Source organism: Hypomesus transpacificus, unplaced genomic scaffold (assembly GCF_021917145.1).
Source record: "Hypomesus transpacificus isolate Combined female unplaced genomic scaffold, fHypTra1 scaffold_42, whole genome shotgun sequence".
NCBI lineage: Eukaryota > Metazoa > Chordata > Actinopteri > Osmeriformes > Osmeridae > Hypomesus > Hypomesus transpacificus.
In genome coordinates this window covers 149,293-165,330 of record NW_025813938.1, presented here as the reverse complement: position 1 = coordinate 165,330, position 16,038 = coordinate 149,293, and the positions used below count along the sequence as shown (strand labels likewise).

Below are 16,038 nucleotides of genomic sequence, written 5' to 3'. Positions count from 1 at the left end.
CTCAAGGACAAGCTTGGTAACTGGAATACCTAGTTGCGATACTTGCACTACTTTCTGTGTGCTAATACTCTATGGGTGTTACCAACATATGCTTGAGCACAAAACAGGTACGCTTAGAAACTAGTCTTGAAAGATGAATATCACTTGTCGAATATTTGCTTCCCAGAACTTGCCATTTAGTGTCTGTTTAGCCATGTGTTTACATTAGGTCTGGCGTAGAGTTGAACTGGCCCTCGTTTTAAAGCTCTGCTTGTGTGTTTCTAAGAGTAGGTGTCACCTGGACCTCATGTTTCTGTTGGTCTGGGCTGGACGGGTTAAGGTTTATACCCTCTCCTGTGTGCCTCGTCAACACGCCTGCTTTGTCCTGCCTTAGGAGGCTCCAGCCTCTCTCATTAACATTACAGTAGGAAGATCATGTGAATATCAGTCCATGGAAGTGCAGTATGTCTGGATGTATTGTGGCAGCAATAAGCTTCTGGGCCTATGTACTTAGTGCTCCTTAAATGTGAATTGGTAATTTTATACCCAATCGAGATCAAACTTTTTGAAATGTATAGAATGTATTTAATGGCTCAACTGTGTCCAGATATATATAATTATGATATGTGATATCTGCAGCATAGATTACATAACTGCAATACAATGATGCAAAACATCATTATTATTACATTGAAATATACAGTATCCAGTATATATGTTTCTACTTATTGCTAATGATTTGTGATCAAATTGATCACAACCAAAGCCAAACGGTTTGAAGGGAGGATTTTGGTTAGACAATGTAATAGGATGGGTGTTTAGGCCCTGTATAAGATGGGTGTCATCCCAATTTGATGGCTCGAAGGAATTTGGTTACAGATTCTAGATCAGCCAATATGAATATTTCTGCCAGTGTTGTTGTTAAAATGTTTGTTTTTTCTCTGTAGTGGCAGTCAAGAAGACATTCAGGGATTCCAACAGTCAGTTTCAAACATCCACTTTAGCAAACTTTTTTGCAGTGTTTATTTTGAGGGAACATTCCAGTCCATATATCATCATATCATAACACCTTTGTTGGCCGTGATTAAAGTTAGTGCTAGTAAAATGAAGGTGCTAGGGCAAAGTTTCATTGAGTTAGTTTAGAGAACTCCTGATGAAGGGAGCCGAAGACTTGTGGGAGACTTTGTTGTCTCGGTGCTCTAACCACTACGAGGGAGGCATGTTGATAGCCTCATTGCACCTTTAATGACACTGACATTTACTTAAAGAAAAATACTTTCAACTGCAGTCTATCACAAAATCCCTTAGTTCATAGTCAGAAAGGGTAATGCAGTTACTGCCTTTCAATCTGTTTGTAACGTTGATTACGTTAGCTCGCAGGTCATTCCTGGTTTTGCATCGAGACACACAAGTCGTTTTAAAATTTGTTTACAAAAATCTAATGCCTGCATTCATTTAGTTATTTTTCACCAAAGGTAAGTTTACTCCAAAACAGTTGTCGTCGGGGAATCCCCAAAATGTGTTCCTGCATTTCATCACTTGATCTCTCGACCCATGACCCTTTCATTCATGAATTCCCTTTCATACCTCGTTTTCATTTTGTACAACAGCCATACTGAAACATCTTGTTCAAATTGTGTAGTGGTGGAAAGATTCTAAATTGACAGCCATAATGTATTTATTAAACAAAAGAAGTTTGAAGGGACGCGTAAAGCCATTTGACTGCACTGATGATAAAAGTGCCAGACAAAAAGGATACATTAATGAGCAATTTGCGGTTGGTTAAGACCCCACAAATACTGTTCAGAAATGATTATAAATATGTTAATGTTTGACTTTTTTGTTATTTTTTTATTTTGCATCCTTGGTTTTGTGGCTTGGTTTCAATTCAAAGATAGTGGGTTTCTTAAGGTGTTACTGAACCCCAAAACATGAGCATTCTGTTCGCTATTCCTGTTGATTTAAACTGTTCTTGTAAAAGTACAGATATCAGTTTAAAAATGTAAACTCTGTTTGGAAACACATTTTCAGCTGTAATGTTCCACTTCATGTGGTAAATCCATTTTTAGATAAGTTGTATAACATGTTCTGTTTTACAACAGACACTGTACAGGATTCTGTATCATACTGTGAGTGTGAATGTGTTTCTTTATAGACTACCAACGATAAATAAACATATTCAAAAGTAAAAACACTTTTGTTCATTTTTCTTGTAACGGTATAAAATACTTTAGGGACAAATAGTGTCGGCCCACCATTACACCACCTGAGCAAGATGTTCCTCCTAGCATGGCTGTCTAACTTGTGCACCAGAATGTTTCACTAACCTCCTGCTGCTGCATCGTACTGACACAGAACTACAATGCAGTCCTTACAACCTTAAAAAGAAAGATGTTGCATTAAAAGATAACCGGGTGAAGATAAACTAATACATGGCTTGCCTGGCCCACTGTACTAAAACGTAAAACTGCATGGAGGTTAAAACTTGGTATAAATCCATAGAGCAATCTAACCAGGAACGTCTAAAGTAGTGGCAGGTTAATTTAGTAGTCTGTCCTTACAACCGTACTTTGCATGATGACTTGCCTGTTTCCTGTGCGTGCTTCCAGGGGGTACTCTGGAGGTAAGGGTTTATTGTCCTTGCCTGTTAAAAGAACTTGCACACGAACACTTAACGTGGTACAAATTTGACAAATGTAATTACTATTTAATGGTACAAAACAGGCTGGTTGTTTCAGTTGATGTAACATAACATTTAGTTATTCTTCTGGATTATAATTTTGTTACTTTCCCATAACCAAATCTTTTTCTTGTACTCACTGTAGGTTAACCCAGATTCTCAAGATTCATTTGTAGACATTCATATTTAAACCTACACAGTAAATGTATGTGACCTTGTCATGAATGCAGACTAATGTGACCATTAACGTGTCTGTTTATTGTCCTAATCTCATCATTCAAGGTTGGCTAAATACTAATGGCTGTTTGTAGGATCATTCTGTCTTCCTTCAGATGGAAAGACTGGGATGCATAGTCTCCTATATCTTTGTTGTACCTAATCTCAGACCTGTTAATTAGACTGTGTAACTGAATATGTTCCCACTCTAAAGATTCTGTACTGAACAGCTGAAAAGTGCTTAACCTCATTCTTAGACAGGAGTTTTTATGACATGGCCCAGTACATCAGGAGGCTTTTCGTATTCTAAATTGATTCTACTTTGGGTTTGTTCTGCCCTTATCATTACTCCCTAACAGCAGCTGCTAGAGGAGTCTGGGTAATCCACTGCACAGCCGTGTGGCCACAGTGCTGCCCTGACAGTCCAGTGTGTGAAAAACCTTCAGGCACTAAGACCTAGAGAAGTCTAGGCCTCAGACCACCTTGGCTCCCACCCAAAAAGATTATTCTGTACTACATGTTATTACCACTTTTAACAAGGGCTGTAACTGTAATCCGCTGACCTCAAATAAGAACATCAGCACATAAATTTGTTCTCCAGGTTTAGATCTTCTTATATGATTAAAGATGTTCCATTGTGCGGCGCTGCAGATTGTTTTGATGCAGAGGGACATAGCGTAGATGAGATAGACCAGATGCGGTACATGAGGACTTGCGTGTCTCACCAGTGCTTTAAAGAGTTTCCTATATTTATATTTAAAGTTCCTTCACCTCCCTTTGATTGTTAATTTATCTAGAACATTGTCTCAACTGTTGTCAAATCTTTTCAGTTTTGAGATTCAGATATTACAATGTCCATTTCTGTCTGCACAGCAGGGAGTTTATGCTCATATTTCTACTATAATTATGTCACTCCTAGGAAATGAAATCTGGCTGGTAGACTAAAGTTGGTCTTTTATGATACTGCTCCAGACACAGCAAATGCTTACTTTTTAGTTGCAACATGTTTCATGTTGCAAGGCAATATAGTATACAGTTTATTAGACCCAATTCACTATCATTTAATGTCTAAAGGCATATCTTTAACTACTCGAATGAAACCGTTAGAAGATAAATGGGAGAGTAACAGTCACCCTCAGAGGTCTGAATCAGCCTCTTACTGGAGGTTTACATCAAACTGGAGGTTTTAAAGGCTTGTGGTTTTACCCCTGCTGCTTCCAATTCCTGTTTTTGCTGGGTCACATGATAAAGGCTGTTTTTGCTGGGTCACATGATAAAGTCATGGAAAAAAAGAGCATCTTTTGGACCATATGAGTTTTGTAATGTTCCTCTGGTGTGCCTTCTGCTTTGACACGGGTCAAACTTGGGATTTATATTTTTCTTAAATAATTCCAAGATGTCATGAAGGACACATTGGGAAATCCAACCGGAGTGGTCATGTAATCCAGATTGAGACGACTACATCCTTGTGATATTAGAGAATTTACAAGAGCTAAAGAAGCATTGTTGTCTTATTTACAACATAACAATCATGTTTCAAATCTTAAGATGTTACCCCCCTCCACTCTTTGTATTGTCTTTAAACCCTTATTGTATTAAGTTATGGTCCATCTGTACAGCTCTAGCGATCTAGGGAGATTTTTTGATAATCTGGAAAGTAGGGTTTAGGATTTTGAATTTCATCTTCATATTGTTCATGTATAAATGCAGTTTTTGTGACAGAAAACGCTGCTCTCACATTCAGATCTCACATATTACCTTGCATAGGTTATGTCCCATTAGACTTCATGTGCATCTTCTTTTGCAGCATATTCTCTATCTTCTAATTATCCATTTAATTTCCCTTTCTCCAGGAAGATCCAGTGTGATGTTGACTGACCAGACCAGCGTAGACCTTAGCCTCCCTGGTCTCGGCCTTGAGCCCCTTCCTGCTCCAACCACCGAGGAGAACCTGCCACCAGCAGCAAAGGAGCACAAACCAGGGCGGAGGAAAGACAACTCTGCCAGCCCGCACACCCGCAGGCCGGGGGAGGAGTCTGACAGTGACTTTGAGTCCGATCCACCTTCCCCCAAGAGCAGTGAGGAGGATGAACCAGAGGAGGATGAAGGACTGAACAGTGAGCACGGCGAGTTCAATGACGACACAGAACCTGAGAACCTGGGCCAGAGACCTCTGCTCATGGACTCTGAAGAGGAGGCAGAGGAAGAGGATGACAAGCACAGCTCTGACTCGGACTACGACACCAGGAAGATCAAGGGTCGAGCAAGAAAGCTTCCAGGCACTAAAGATGCAGTTGTGGGCATTTGTCCCAGTCCGCAGGAGTCCCTGATCACCCCTCCGGAGTCTCCCAGAGCTGCTGTGGGAGCGCCCCCTGGTGGCAATGCCGTGGACGTGTTTGGCGCTGTTCCCTTCCTTAGAGGAGCGCAGCCCACAGAGAGTGCTGACATTTTTGCCAGGGCACCTTTCAGGCAGGTTAGCCAAGAGCAGCAGGCCATGGACGAGTTTGATGTCTTCACCAAAGCACCATTCAGCAGGAACCTTTCTAAGTCAGGAAAGAGTTCCAGTGACGTCCCCATGGGCCAAACACCACCCATTTCCCCAGAGGTCATCGACGTGTTTGGGTTTTCTCCCTTCCAACCTGGCCCCACCGCCCCAATGACATCCAGAAGTGCTGAAGACATCTTCCGTCCATCTTTTGAGGAGGCACCAAGTCCCCTGCAGCAGCAGAGGCTGAAGCAGCGCAGCCTACAGAAGCTGTCTTCACGCCAGAGGAAAACCAAGCAGGACACTTCCACTGGAAGCAACGGCAAGCGGCACCATGGTACTCCCACTGGGGGGCGCAAGAGCAACAAGCCCAACTTCCGCACCCCAGAGAGAGTCCGTAGGCACAAGAAGGTCGGCAGGAGGGACTCTCAGAGCAGCAATGAGTTTCTTAGCACCTCTGACTCAAAAGAAAACATTAGTGTTGGTGTGCCGATGAGTGACGGGAAAGACAAAGGGGCCTCCTTGCCAGCGGAGGATGCCATCTTGGACCCTTTCGGAGCCAAGCCCTTTCATCCCCAGGACGGTGGTCGGCACGGCCAGTACCAAAGCCTGGCCGATGGAAAGGGGGACCTGGGCTCAGCCAGCACCAGACCCCGGACCTGCTCTCTGCATGGAGCACTTGGGGACAGCAACATCATGGATGACTTTGGGGACAGCAACATCATGGATGACTTTGGGGCGGTGCCCTTTGCGGAGGGCGGCAGCGGGGCTCAGCAGCCGCCCCAGCAGGGAGAGCTGGACCCCTTTGGAGCTGCGCCGTTCCCTTCCAAACCCTGAACATGTGGTCTTCCAGAAATGCTGACTCCAGCACATCGCTGTGTAACAGTCTTTGCTGTTATGGGATGGACAATGCCATGATGAAGATGGCAGCTTTGTGGTGTTGTGGCAGTTGGTTTCCTTAGCATGTGCTTTCTAAACCACTCCTCCGAAGTGTCTCCTTATTTTTGCAGGGGACCTTTTAATGCACAACGACCGAATAACACAAAGTTATACCTGAGGAGCAGACAATTTATTTCGGGTTCTGTATTCCTTCCGCCTATACCTATTTGCTGAGGAGCCTGTAATGCTGCATCATATAATGTGTTCTGAGCATCGCATTGATACATTTGAACAAGTGAAAATGTCTTTGGTTTCCCTCGATCATACTGTCACAAGCTTCCTCAGTGTCCAACTGCTTGAGTTGCTGCAAAAAACTGAAATAAGAAGCTGGATGGGTTAGGGTTATAGAAAGTAGTGGGCTGCTTCTTCATCCAACAGTAAGATTCATTTAGCACCATAAAGCCTTACAAGGCCCCGCCTTGCTGCACAGTACCTCGTAAACTAGTTCACAATAGATAACATTACTCTTTGTGGAAGCATAATTGTTTTGAAGTAGGCCTTTATCACTAGTTCACACAAGTTAGACCTTTTTCTATGCATATTTTTACTTTTAAATTCTGTCATTGGTTCAGATAAGTTAGAAAAAAATATTTAATACAAGAAGGGATTCATTTGTTGAATTTCTTTAAGATGGGTTTTTAATCAGAATGGTTTTAATCTAGAATATTAGGTATCCATTTACAAACTTATGAGCATTACAGCTATGTGTAAAAGTACTGTTCTATTTTGAAATTTATATTTGACCTCAAATGTAATTTTATTTGGAGAGAAATTATATTTCCTGCATGAAATGTATGGAAGTACTCGCATCCATCTGAAAGACTTCCTGACTGTGTGCACTTCCACTCTTGAAATGAAGAGCAAAATAAGGAGCTATTGAAAGTTCATCTTTTTACTGCAGACTTGTGGAGCTTTACTGTCTTACATGACTACTGCTACAAATGTTGCAGAAACGAGAAGTAAAAATATTACCCAGTACAACTATGAATTTAAATCGGCCAATAAATTGTTCACTTTTTAAAATAAATGTACTTTTAAAGTATTTTTTGGTAAATGTCATGCTTCTCTTTTTACACAGATGGCCTTCGGAGTATTCTATCCATCATATTAATATACAGGTTACTGCTTTGTAATTGATATATTAATTGAATTTGTTTTTATCCTTAAAAATATTAAATCATACTTACATACTCCTCACACCAACTGCTGTCTACTGCAATAAACTTTTGATTAATGCCATAATCCATTGCAAGGACTCTGAGAAAGCTGTTTATGTAGTATTCATTTTAAACAAAGAGAAGAGATACTTGAAAATGTATGTAAACAGAGAAAAGATTTTTTAAACTCAAGGACCCGAGGCCTCTCTTTAATCCCTATTAGGATATGTGCTTACACAAAACTACTTTGAAATCAACTTCTGCATAAATATTTGACAATACAGCGCAAACGAGAATCAGACATAATACCAAGTAACATTTTTGTTCATTCAAAATCTCCCAAGTTTAAATACTTAAGAATACAAATTAAACAAGTAACATTGTCATTGCACAAGCCCCTCATAGGTTAAAGAAGTACATCATGAAAAGCCTTCGTCAATGTTCAACTGATGTTGATGAGTCTTAATCATGTATGATTCTCATGGGGAAGGCAGACTACAGATTTTGCTACGGTAAAACTAAATTCGGCAGTCTCACAGCTTTACGTTTTAACAAATGTACAAGTAATACAGTTATCCAGCTAAATCCCCTCTGATGAGAGGATGACAGTGTAGAGAGCCTCCAGCGGAGGGGCAGCAGAGGTCCACTAGACCACTGTGTTGAAGAACGTTCTAGTAGCTGTGAGGAACCCAGTTGTTTATATGCTGTCTGAGACACCCCCAATAAAATAAATAATTGACTAAATGTGTTGACATTTATTAGACTCAATGTAATGAATTTTACTCATCACTGAAGTTAAGATTCACCCAGTTCATTTGCTTGTGTAAATAACATAAAGGGGACTAAATATGTAGCTCCTTTATGTTTCAAGTACCTTGTCAGTGGTATATCATCCTCCATCAGTTATATTGAAGAAAAAATCAATATTAATGTGCTACCTTGTGTGATCAGCACAAAGGGAGAATTGCTCAGGATTTCAAAGCTTTTGTTGGTCAAGATAACCAGCCTCCTTCGATCTGTTACTGCTACAAATATTCACTCAAATTGAGTAAAATCCTTAAGAATAAAGTCTTGTGTTTTGAAAGGTAACATTGGCATGATTTTGCTCATTTAGGAGGATGGCGAAGGGCCGTCCAGTTGAACCCAATGGTGACCTCAGCTGTGAGGCCACACAAAGGCCTGTTGCCTCAGCCGTGAGGCCACACTGAGGCCTGTTGCCTCAGATGTGAGGCCACACTGAGGCCTGTTGCCTCAGATGTGAGGCCACACTGAGGCCTGTTGCACACGTGTTGAACCCTCCCGGCCCCACCTGGAGCCCTGATGCTGCCGGCTCCTTGGCGTGTTGGCTCCTTGGCGTGTTGCATGTCCTAAGTGTGTTGTGGGTAGTCGGGGCAGGGGTGGCTGTGGCGGTAGGTCATGATGTACTCGGCAGACTGGTGCCACCAGTAGAACATCAGCACCACCAGGATGTGCCACAGCTGGTGGCTGGAGCCCACGTAGTTCAGCTGGCCTGGAGATGGCAGATACCACACCATTACCCCCACCATTCCCACTAACATGTTCGCCTGGGGTAACGGCAGATACCACACAATCACCACTAACATGTTAAACGTGAACAAGTGCAACAGGAATTGGGGCCTTACCTGGGAAGTAGCGTTCAGGGACTTTAGAAACATAGAAGAGGAATGCCAGCGCTGCCATGACGTACATGCCCAGGACCCGGGGGAGGAACACCTGGGGGCAGGATGGTCGTCAACGACCAGACACACTAACTGGAAGGAACTGGGTTTTGTAGTCAGGTGATATGTGATACAAGTCATTCATTTGGCAGATGCTTTTATCCAAAACAATGTACAAAAATGGCATAATAAATGCAGCAGAAAATCAGAGACTGGAAGTGCAGTTTCTTCAGACAACATTAACATGATGGACTCAAAGTGCTCATGTAAATGTGCATGGTCCCTTCTTAAACCAACCCAACAGTGTTCCAGTGGTTGGTTCCTGCTAGGGAACTGACCTGCACGATGTCAGAGGACAAGCCTCCACTGAGCAGCACCCAGTGGGCGGTGGGGACCAGGCCGCAGCCAGCCACACAGCAGAAGGTGAGCGAGCGCAGCCGCTGGTGGCTGAGGTAGTGGGGGTGGATCTGAGCCAGGAACACAGCCAGGATCATCGCCAGCACAGTCACCAGATACACCTGCCGCCAGTACTGAGGAACACCACCACAGGTCAACAGGCATGGCAGAAATACTCATACAGATTGGTATAATCTATAGGTATGGACAATATCGTTTGCTATGTAACATGAGGCTGCTACAGCAGAGGATGCTTCACATGCTGGGGTCCAGGACATGTGATTCAGCACTATAGTTTGTTCATAAATGTAACTGTTGAATGTTTGAGGAATGAAACCCCACACCTTAATTTAAATGCAAGTGAAGGTTTTGCAATTTAACGGACATGAAGCCTTGGCTGCCATTCAAACACATCCTCACAAGACAAGTCCTGACGAATTTCACAGTGAATAAATTTGCATGCTGTAAAATGCCCAATCTGAAATGCCAAGATTGAAACCTATTCCCACTTAAATCTGGATAAGATGCATTTTGCCAAAATTTAATTTTCCAACACAAACCCATCCATAAAAATTCCAACTGCACTGTATCGTTAGAGTTTGACTAAATATAACTGCTGTTTTCTTTAGGGAGTTGGCTGATGGGAGACAACGTCCATAAGCGGAGCCCCAGTCTTGGCAGAGAGGAGGGGATTTGGAGATGGCTCCCCTAAGTGTGAATGTCATATGGTGGGGAATAGGAGTGACGGACTGTTTCATGAACGCAGCCATCTGGTTTGGACTGGAGCAGATTTCAGCTGCGTTCTGGGGGGCACAATAGCTCGGCACTTCCAATATGCGCGCGGCGGGGGGGGGGGGGGGGGGGGGGGGGGGGGGGGGGGGGGGGGGGGGGGGGGGGGGGGCCCCACGAGCCGGAGCCACGGCCAGAACTCAGAAGAGTCACACCCGCAAGAACAGGTGGGCGACGGAGACGACTTCACCCACGCCTGAGGTGCTTGTTCCAGCACTGAGATTTCACCGTGCTTCTGTGCTGGGAACAATCAGCTCATCAAGCACACCAAACTATGGGCTTTACTCCTGCTTTTTTCAATTATCTACTTCAAGAGGCGACCATGTCAAACTGTACTAGCTGAGTACATCGAGTCTCTGGGGAACGTGTGATCAAACTCAGTCCAATGTGCTGCAGGGTAACATCACTTTATGTGACCCAAGTCTATCAAGTGCCCACATTGTCAGTGTGCAAACATTATCACATTTTCCTAAATTCTCCCTAATGTAATAACAGACTGTTCTACGAAAACATCTTATTAACAAAATGGACAGTCAGAGTAAAATTTGACATAGAATAATCTTGTTTTCATCTAAAAGACAACTATTCCAAAGGATATGCCTCTAAGGGTAGCACACCATCTAGACAGGGTTGTGTCTGGTCTCTAAGCTGGTTGTCCTGTCCTGCTGGGTTAGCAGGCTGTTACAGGCCTGGGCAGAGGGGGCTGCAGGAAGTGGACCTACGTTGTTGCAGTAGGAGGAGTAGAAGACTCGAGGCAGGAAGTGGACCTACGTTGTTGCAGTAGGAGGAGTAGAAGACTCGAGGCAGGAAGTGGACCTACGTTGTTGCAGTAGGAGTAGAAGACTCGAGGCAGGAAGTGGACCTACGTTGTTGCAGTAGAAGGAATAGAAGACTCCAGGCACGTAGCACCCCAGAATCCCGATGGAGATGCCCGCGTAGTCCAGCGCCATCCAGCGCCGGCTCGTCTTCTCAGAGCGGTGGCAGCAGAACAGGTGGTACCCCCACCGAGCATAGCATGCACACCTGGACACACAGAACACACACAATAACACACCTGGACACACAGAACACACACAATAACACACCTGGACGCACACAACTCACACCTGGAGGAACAGCACAAACACACACCTCACAGTAACACACTTGGATAAACAGGTGTGTCGTATTAGACTCTACCAGTGTTTCCCACACATAGACTAATTTGTGGCGGTGCGCCACAGAATCAACTCCGGCCGCCACACATTGCGTTTCGTAAAACATTTTTTTTTATCGCTATTTAGGTAAAAACACGCAGCGTATTCGTTCAGCTGCATTTCCTTTCCCTGCTCTCCCTCCGTCTCTTTCACGCACGCGTCTTTCTCACATACACACACAGTCACTACGTCAGCACACGTTAGCAACAATGCATACGCCGTTCTAGTGAGACCGACAGCTACATCAGCGAGCCTTCAGCATTAGTGCCGTAGCTAAAGGTCTAGGAAAGTTGAGGCTACTTTTCGCTAGGTACCGACGGACATGTCTTAATCGAAGGTTCCCCTACGTTCTTTTGGTGAGAAGTTTCAAGAGCTAGCTACTTACCCGGCGTCATGGAGCCGAACAGTTAAATAGTTATTTAGCACCCTGTATGCAGCGTCGCTACCTGCATATGCAGAAATTATTTGTTTGTTGTTGTTGATTTTGTGAATTATTTCCAATCCCCCCCCCCCCCCCCCCCCCCCCCCCCCCCCCGCCACATATAGTTTTCTAATCTGTGGGAAACACTGTCTACTGTTACCATGGTAAGAGGTGTGTGGTAGTAGACTCACTGGCTCCTGTGGTAACAGGTGTGTGGTAGTAGGTTGTATTGCTACCATGGTAACAGGTGTGTGGGTGAAGAGAGCCCCCACCTGGAAGCAGAACAGGCCAATGGAGTAGATGACGTAGTCCTCGCGGGAGGCGCCGGAGGAGGGCAGCACGGCGGCCATGTCGTACACGCCCAGGGAGAAGAACAACAGAAAGCCCAGCACGTGGCTCCAGATGTTCACTGTCTCGTTAGACAGGATGAAGATGCTGCAGGGTAACAGTCATATTACCCATCATGGAATCAGGAGCAAGCAGGGCTGGATTAAAGTCTGTTTAGCATTGTTATTATTATTATACTACGTGTAGGGAGACATCTTCTATGTTCCAAGTACAAAAATGAACTCTAAAACGACTTTACTCAAATATGTTGAGCTTGAATTTCTCACGGATAATTCATGTCAATTATAAGCATGTTTCCAGAATGAAGATATATTGAGGGGTGTTGAGTACATGCAGGCCTAGGAGTTGTTTTAAGAAGCTGAGATTGAAGTTAGGCCTCCCTGCTGCCCACCACCAACATGTGTAGACTAACCCTAACCCACCAACATGTGTAGACTAACCCTAACCCACCAACATGTGTAGACTAACCCTAACCCACCAACATGTGTAGACTAACCCTAACCCACCAACATGTGTAGACTAACCCTAACCCAACAACATGTGTAGACTAACCCTAACCCACCAACATGTGTAGACTAACCCTAACCCACCAACATGTGTAGACTAACCCTAACCCACCAACATGTGTAGACTAACCCTAACCCAACAACATGTGTAGACTAACCCTAACCCACCAACAAGTGTAGACTAACCCTAACCCAACAACATGTGTAGACTAACCCTAACCCAACAACATGTGTAGACTAACCCTAACCCACCAACATGTGTAGACTAACCCTAACCCACCAACATGTGTAGACTAACCCTAACCCACCAACATGTGTAGACTAACCCTGACTAACCCTAACCCACAACATGTGTATACTAACATTTACATTTAACAGACGCTCTTATCCAGAGCGACTTAAAGTAAGCATTCCCCCCGAGGCAAGTAGGGTGAAGTGCCTTGCCCAAGGACACAACGTCATTTGGCACGGCGGGAAATCGATCCAGCAACCTTCTGATTACTAGCCCGACTCCCTCACCGCTCAGCCATCTGACTCCCTCAGGCTAACCCTAACCCAACAACATGTGTAGACTAACCCTAACCCAACAACATGTGTAGACTAACCCTAACCCTAACTGACCGGTGTCTTAGACGTGCTCACTCACCTTTTGATGCATAGTCTTGAAGGTAAGTATGCTCTGTATCCGTCCGTGATGTACGGGTTGTCTCTCAGGAACACCGGGATCTGCTCATATGTGTAAAGCCGAATACCTCTGGGGACCAGCACCGGCCAGTACTGGTAACTGCCCAGTTCGATGTAGTGCGCGCTCTTCATTAGTTTTTGTGACATGGTCGGATCCGTTGTTTTCTCCTTGGCATGCACTTTAATTGGAAGAACATAAACCACAATTAAAATAACTTACGAAATAATTCAATTGACAAGTACTATCGTCCCCTGCTAGCCAACAACTTGCCAATGTCATGAACGGGAACGAAGTTAAACGTTGACAATGGTAAACGAACAAAGAACAGACATAACGATTAAAGTTCGTTTTGTTGGAATGAATTGAAAGTGAAACATGCTATCGTTTAGCATTAGCTAACTGTTAGCCACCTAACGGGCTACCAATGGGAAAACATGAAGTTATCTAGGTTAAGCTAGTAAGAAGCCGCTAGCTTCTACTAGCCGTGCCAATTTCGAAGCTAGCTACATCGAACTGCTCAAACAACATTAGCTGGTCACTAGTGACTGGATATGTTGTTGTTGCGGTTTCTATTGGCTACGGTAGCTTGCTATAGTAGCTAGGCTAACTATATAGCCAGCTAAAAGCTAATGTACCGAGAGACGTACCTTTCAGTTTTGTGTATGCATAGTTGGACCCATTAGTGTTCTTGTACGACGTATTATACATTTAAATATGTATATTATACAACAGGACAAATATATATAGTCATATACAACCGCGTTGTATGTAGCTGTAACCATTTATTTGGCGTGCAACATGAGTGGTTTCAAGTTTCCTTTTCCAAATCGTCAATGGCTGCGACGTCATTAAGGACCCCTTTCAGAATGCGAAGTAGAACGCCTGAGTAATTGTATTCGGCATAAAATATGTGCAAGTCTGAAGCAAGACTGTAATCTTCGCTAAATTACTTTGAGATTTTCGCGTATTAAACTTCATGGATGTTGATTGCATATGTACCATCCACCCGATCACCTATGAATTGTAAACCCTAGGACTGCACATGCTCAGAGATGACTGAGACACACAAGACCATGTCCTTCCTAAAGACATCCCATCTGACTCTGACAGCTTGAACCGGTGATTTCTGGGCTCTGCTGTTGCAACGCGCTCACGAGGCATTTTCCTCGTCAGACATTTCTGTAGCGAGATGTTTGAGTGCCCCTTAGGAGGGAAATCACACTTCCTGTCCTCCTCCCTCCTCTTTTTACACCCCAGACAGGATTAGTTAACTGCTTCATTCTCAAGTGGGAGTGTGTTCTTCATTAGCACCTCTAATACACCTCTCAGCACATCCACTTCAACAAACTGTCAAACGGTCTGCCAAGATAATAACACACGCAAGGGCAAGTGCTAGAACGTCAAGACACTTTTTTCCTAGAAATACTTAGCATGTATCTAAAATAGTCCTGGAACAGATGAGTAAGACTGGAATATATTCTTTGGCAACCATGTTTTCTAAATGTAGCTCTTGTGTAGTACAACTGTCTGGGTACTACTGGGTCCCATTATACCATTCAACTGGTTTAAACCATTCAACAAAGGAAACTTTGAGAGCTCTTGGTCCCAGGAGGTAGTGTTTCCACCTCTGGGACCAGCTGAAGAGGGTTAGATGTCTGCCCCGGTGAGAGTTCTCTCTACACTGTTTCTCCTCCAGACGTCCTGACTGCTCCCTGGCCTGCTACCTTCTTTCTGACTCCAGACTGATTCACTGTGACAATCTGTGGCGAGCGCCTTTTCCAGAGCCTCGTCTGTGCCTTTTGTCCTCCATTCTCCTGTCAGAGTGAACGTGGAGAGGTGTGCTCCACCCTCCCTGTAATTGTGCACGTACGCAACGTGTAATGAAACATGAAATTAAACTCTTTCTACTGACTGCAAACTTGGCACAAACGAAAAGCAGAGGGGAGTCTTTCTTACTGAAAGACTAATATGCATAATATGGAACAGAATATATTGTTTATGTATAGTCAATCTGCAAAAATGAGTTTTAAATGTGTGTACTATATTGCTCCTCATTGTTTTGAACTGAAAACAGGTGCAATACAGATGGAAACAGACTAACAGCTTCCGATATGCTTTTGTGTCACAGAAGATAATTCTTTTGAGACAAATGCATCACATGTTTTGTTGAGCTAGAGGACATTTCAATAGGGGAAATAGTCGTCTTGTCAAGGCCATGCAACCCCCAATCTGGCAACACAATATTCTTCTCCTCACAGTCCACCACTGTGGCCAGAGCCTCAACAGGAGTGACAGTCCTGGTTCCTATCAGGTCCGCCTGGCCAGTGACCTCATGGCGGTGGCATCAGCCCTCAGCCGGTCTCATCCACTTTATTTATAGACGGCGCCACAAGACATCTGCTGCAGACACGACTCTGTCCCTGGTGTCTACACAGAGGGAGCCGTCTGGGGTGGGGGCGACCAGGCCTCACTTTGCTCCAATAGGATGGGTGTCCCTTCCCATCGCCATCTCCTTGGCCCTGATTAACGCGATCGGAAGACAGAGGGAGCCTTCACAGGGTG

General features: G+C 44.1%; 2 protein-coding genes across 4 annotated transcripts in view; one reads left to right on the top strand and one right to left on the bottom strand.

Moving 5' to 3' along the window:
* Positions 1–7,341, top strand: part of bmp2k (BMP2 inducible kinase) — a 28,522-nt gene extending 21,181 nt beyond the window's left edge. For all 3 annotated transcript variants that reach the window (XM_047016822.1, XM_047016824.1, XM_047016823.1), the window contains one exon: positions 4,729–7,341. In XM_047016822.1, the coding sequence (XP_046872778.1) occupies positions 4,729–6,197 (1,469 nt within the window). In that variant the 3' untranslated portion in view covers positions 6,198–7,341. The remainder of the gene's footprint in view (positions 1–4,728) is intronic.
* A 306-nt stretch (positions 7,342–7,647) lies between these two features.
* paqr3a (progestin and adipoQ receptor family member IIIa) lies at positions 7,648–14,475 on the bottom strand. Its single transcript, XM_047016825.1, is given in 8 exon segments — positions 7,648–8,966; positions 9,100–9,190; positions 9,474–9,665; positions 11,187–11,321; positions 11,323–11,343; positions 12,210–12,372; positions 13,438–13,654; positions 14,124–14,475. Coding segments are annotated over 8 exon segments (1,023 nt in total). The 5' UTR covers positions 14,185–14,475; the 3' UTR covers positions 7,648–8,823.
* Between the last annotated feature and the right edge of the window lie 1,563 nt (positions 14,476–16,038).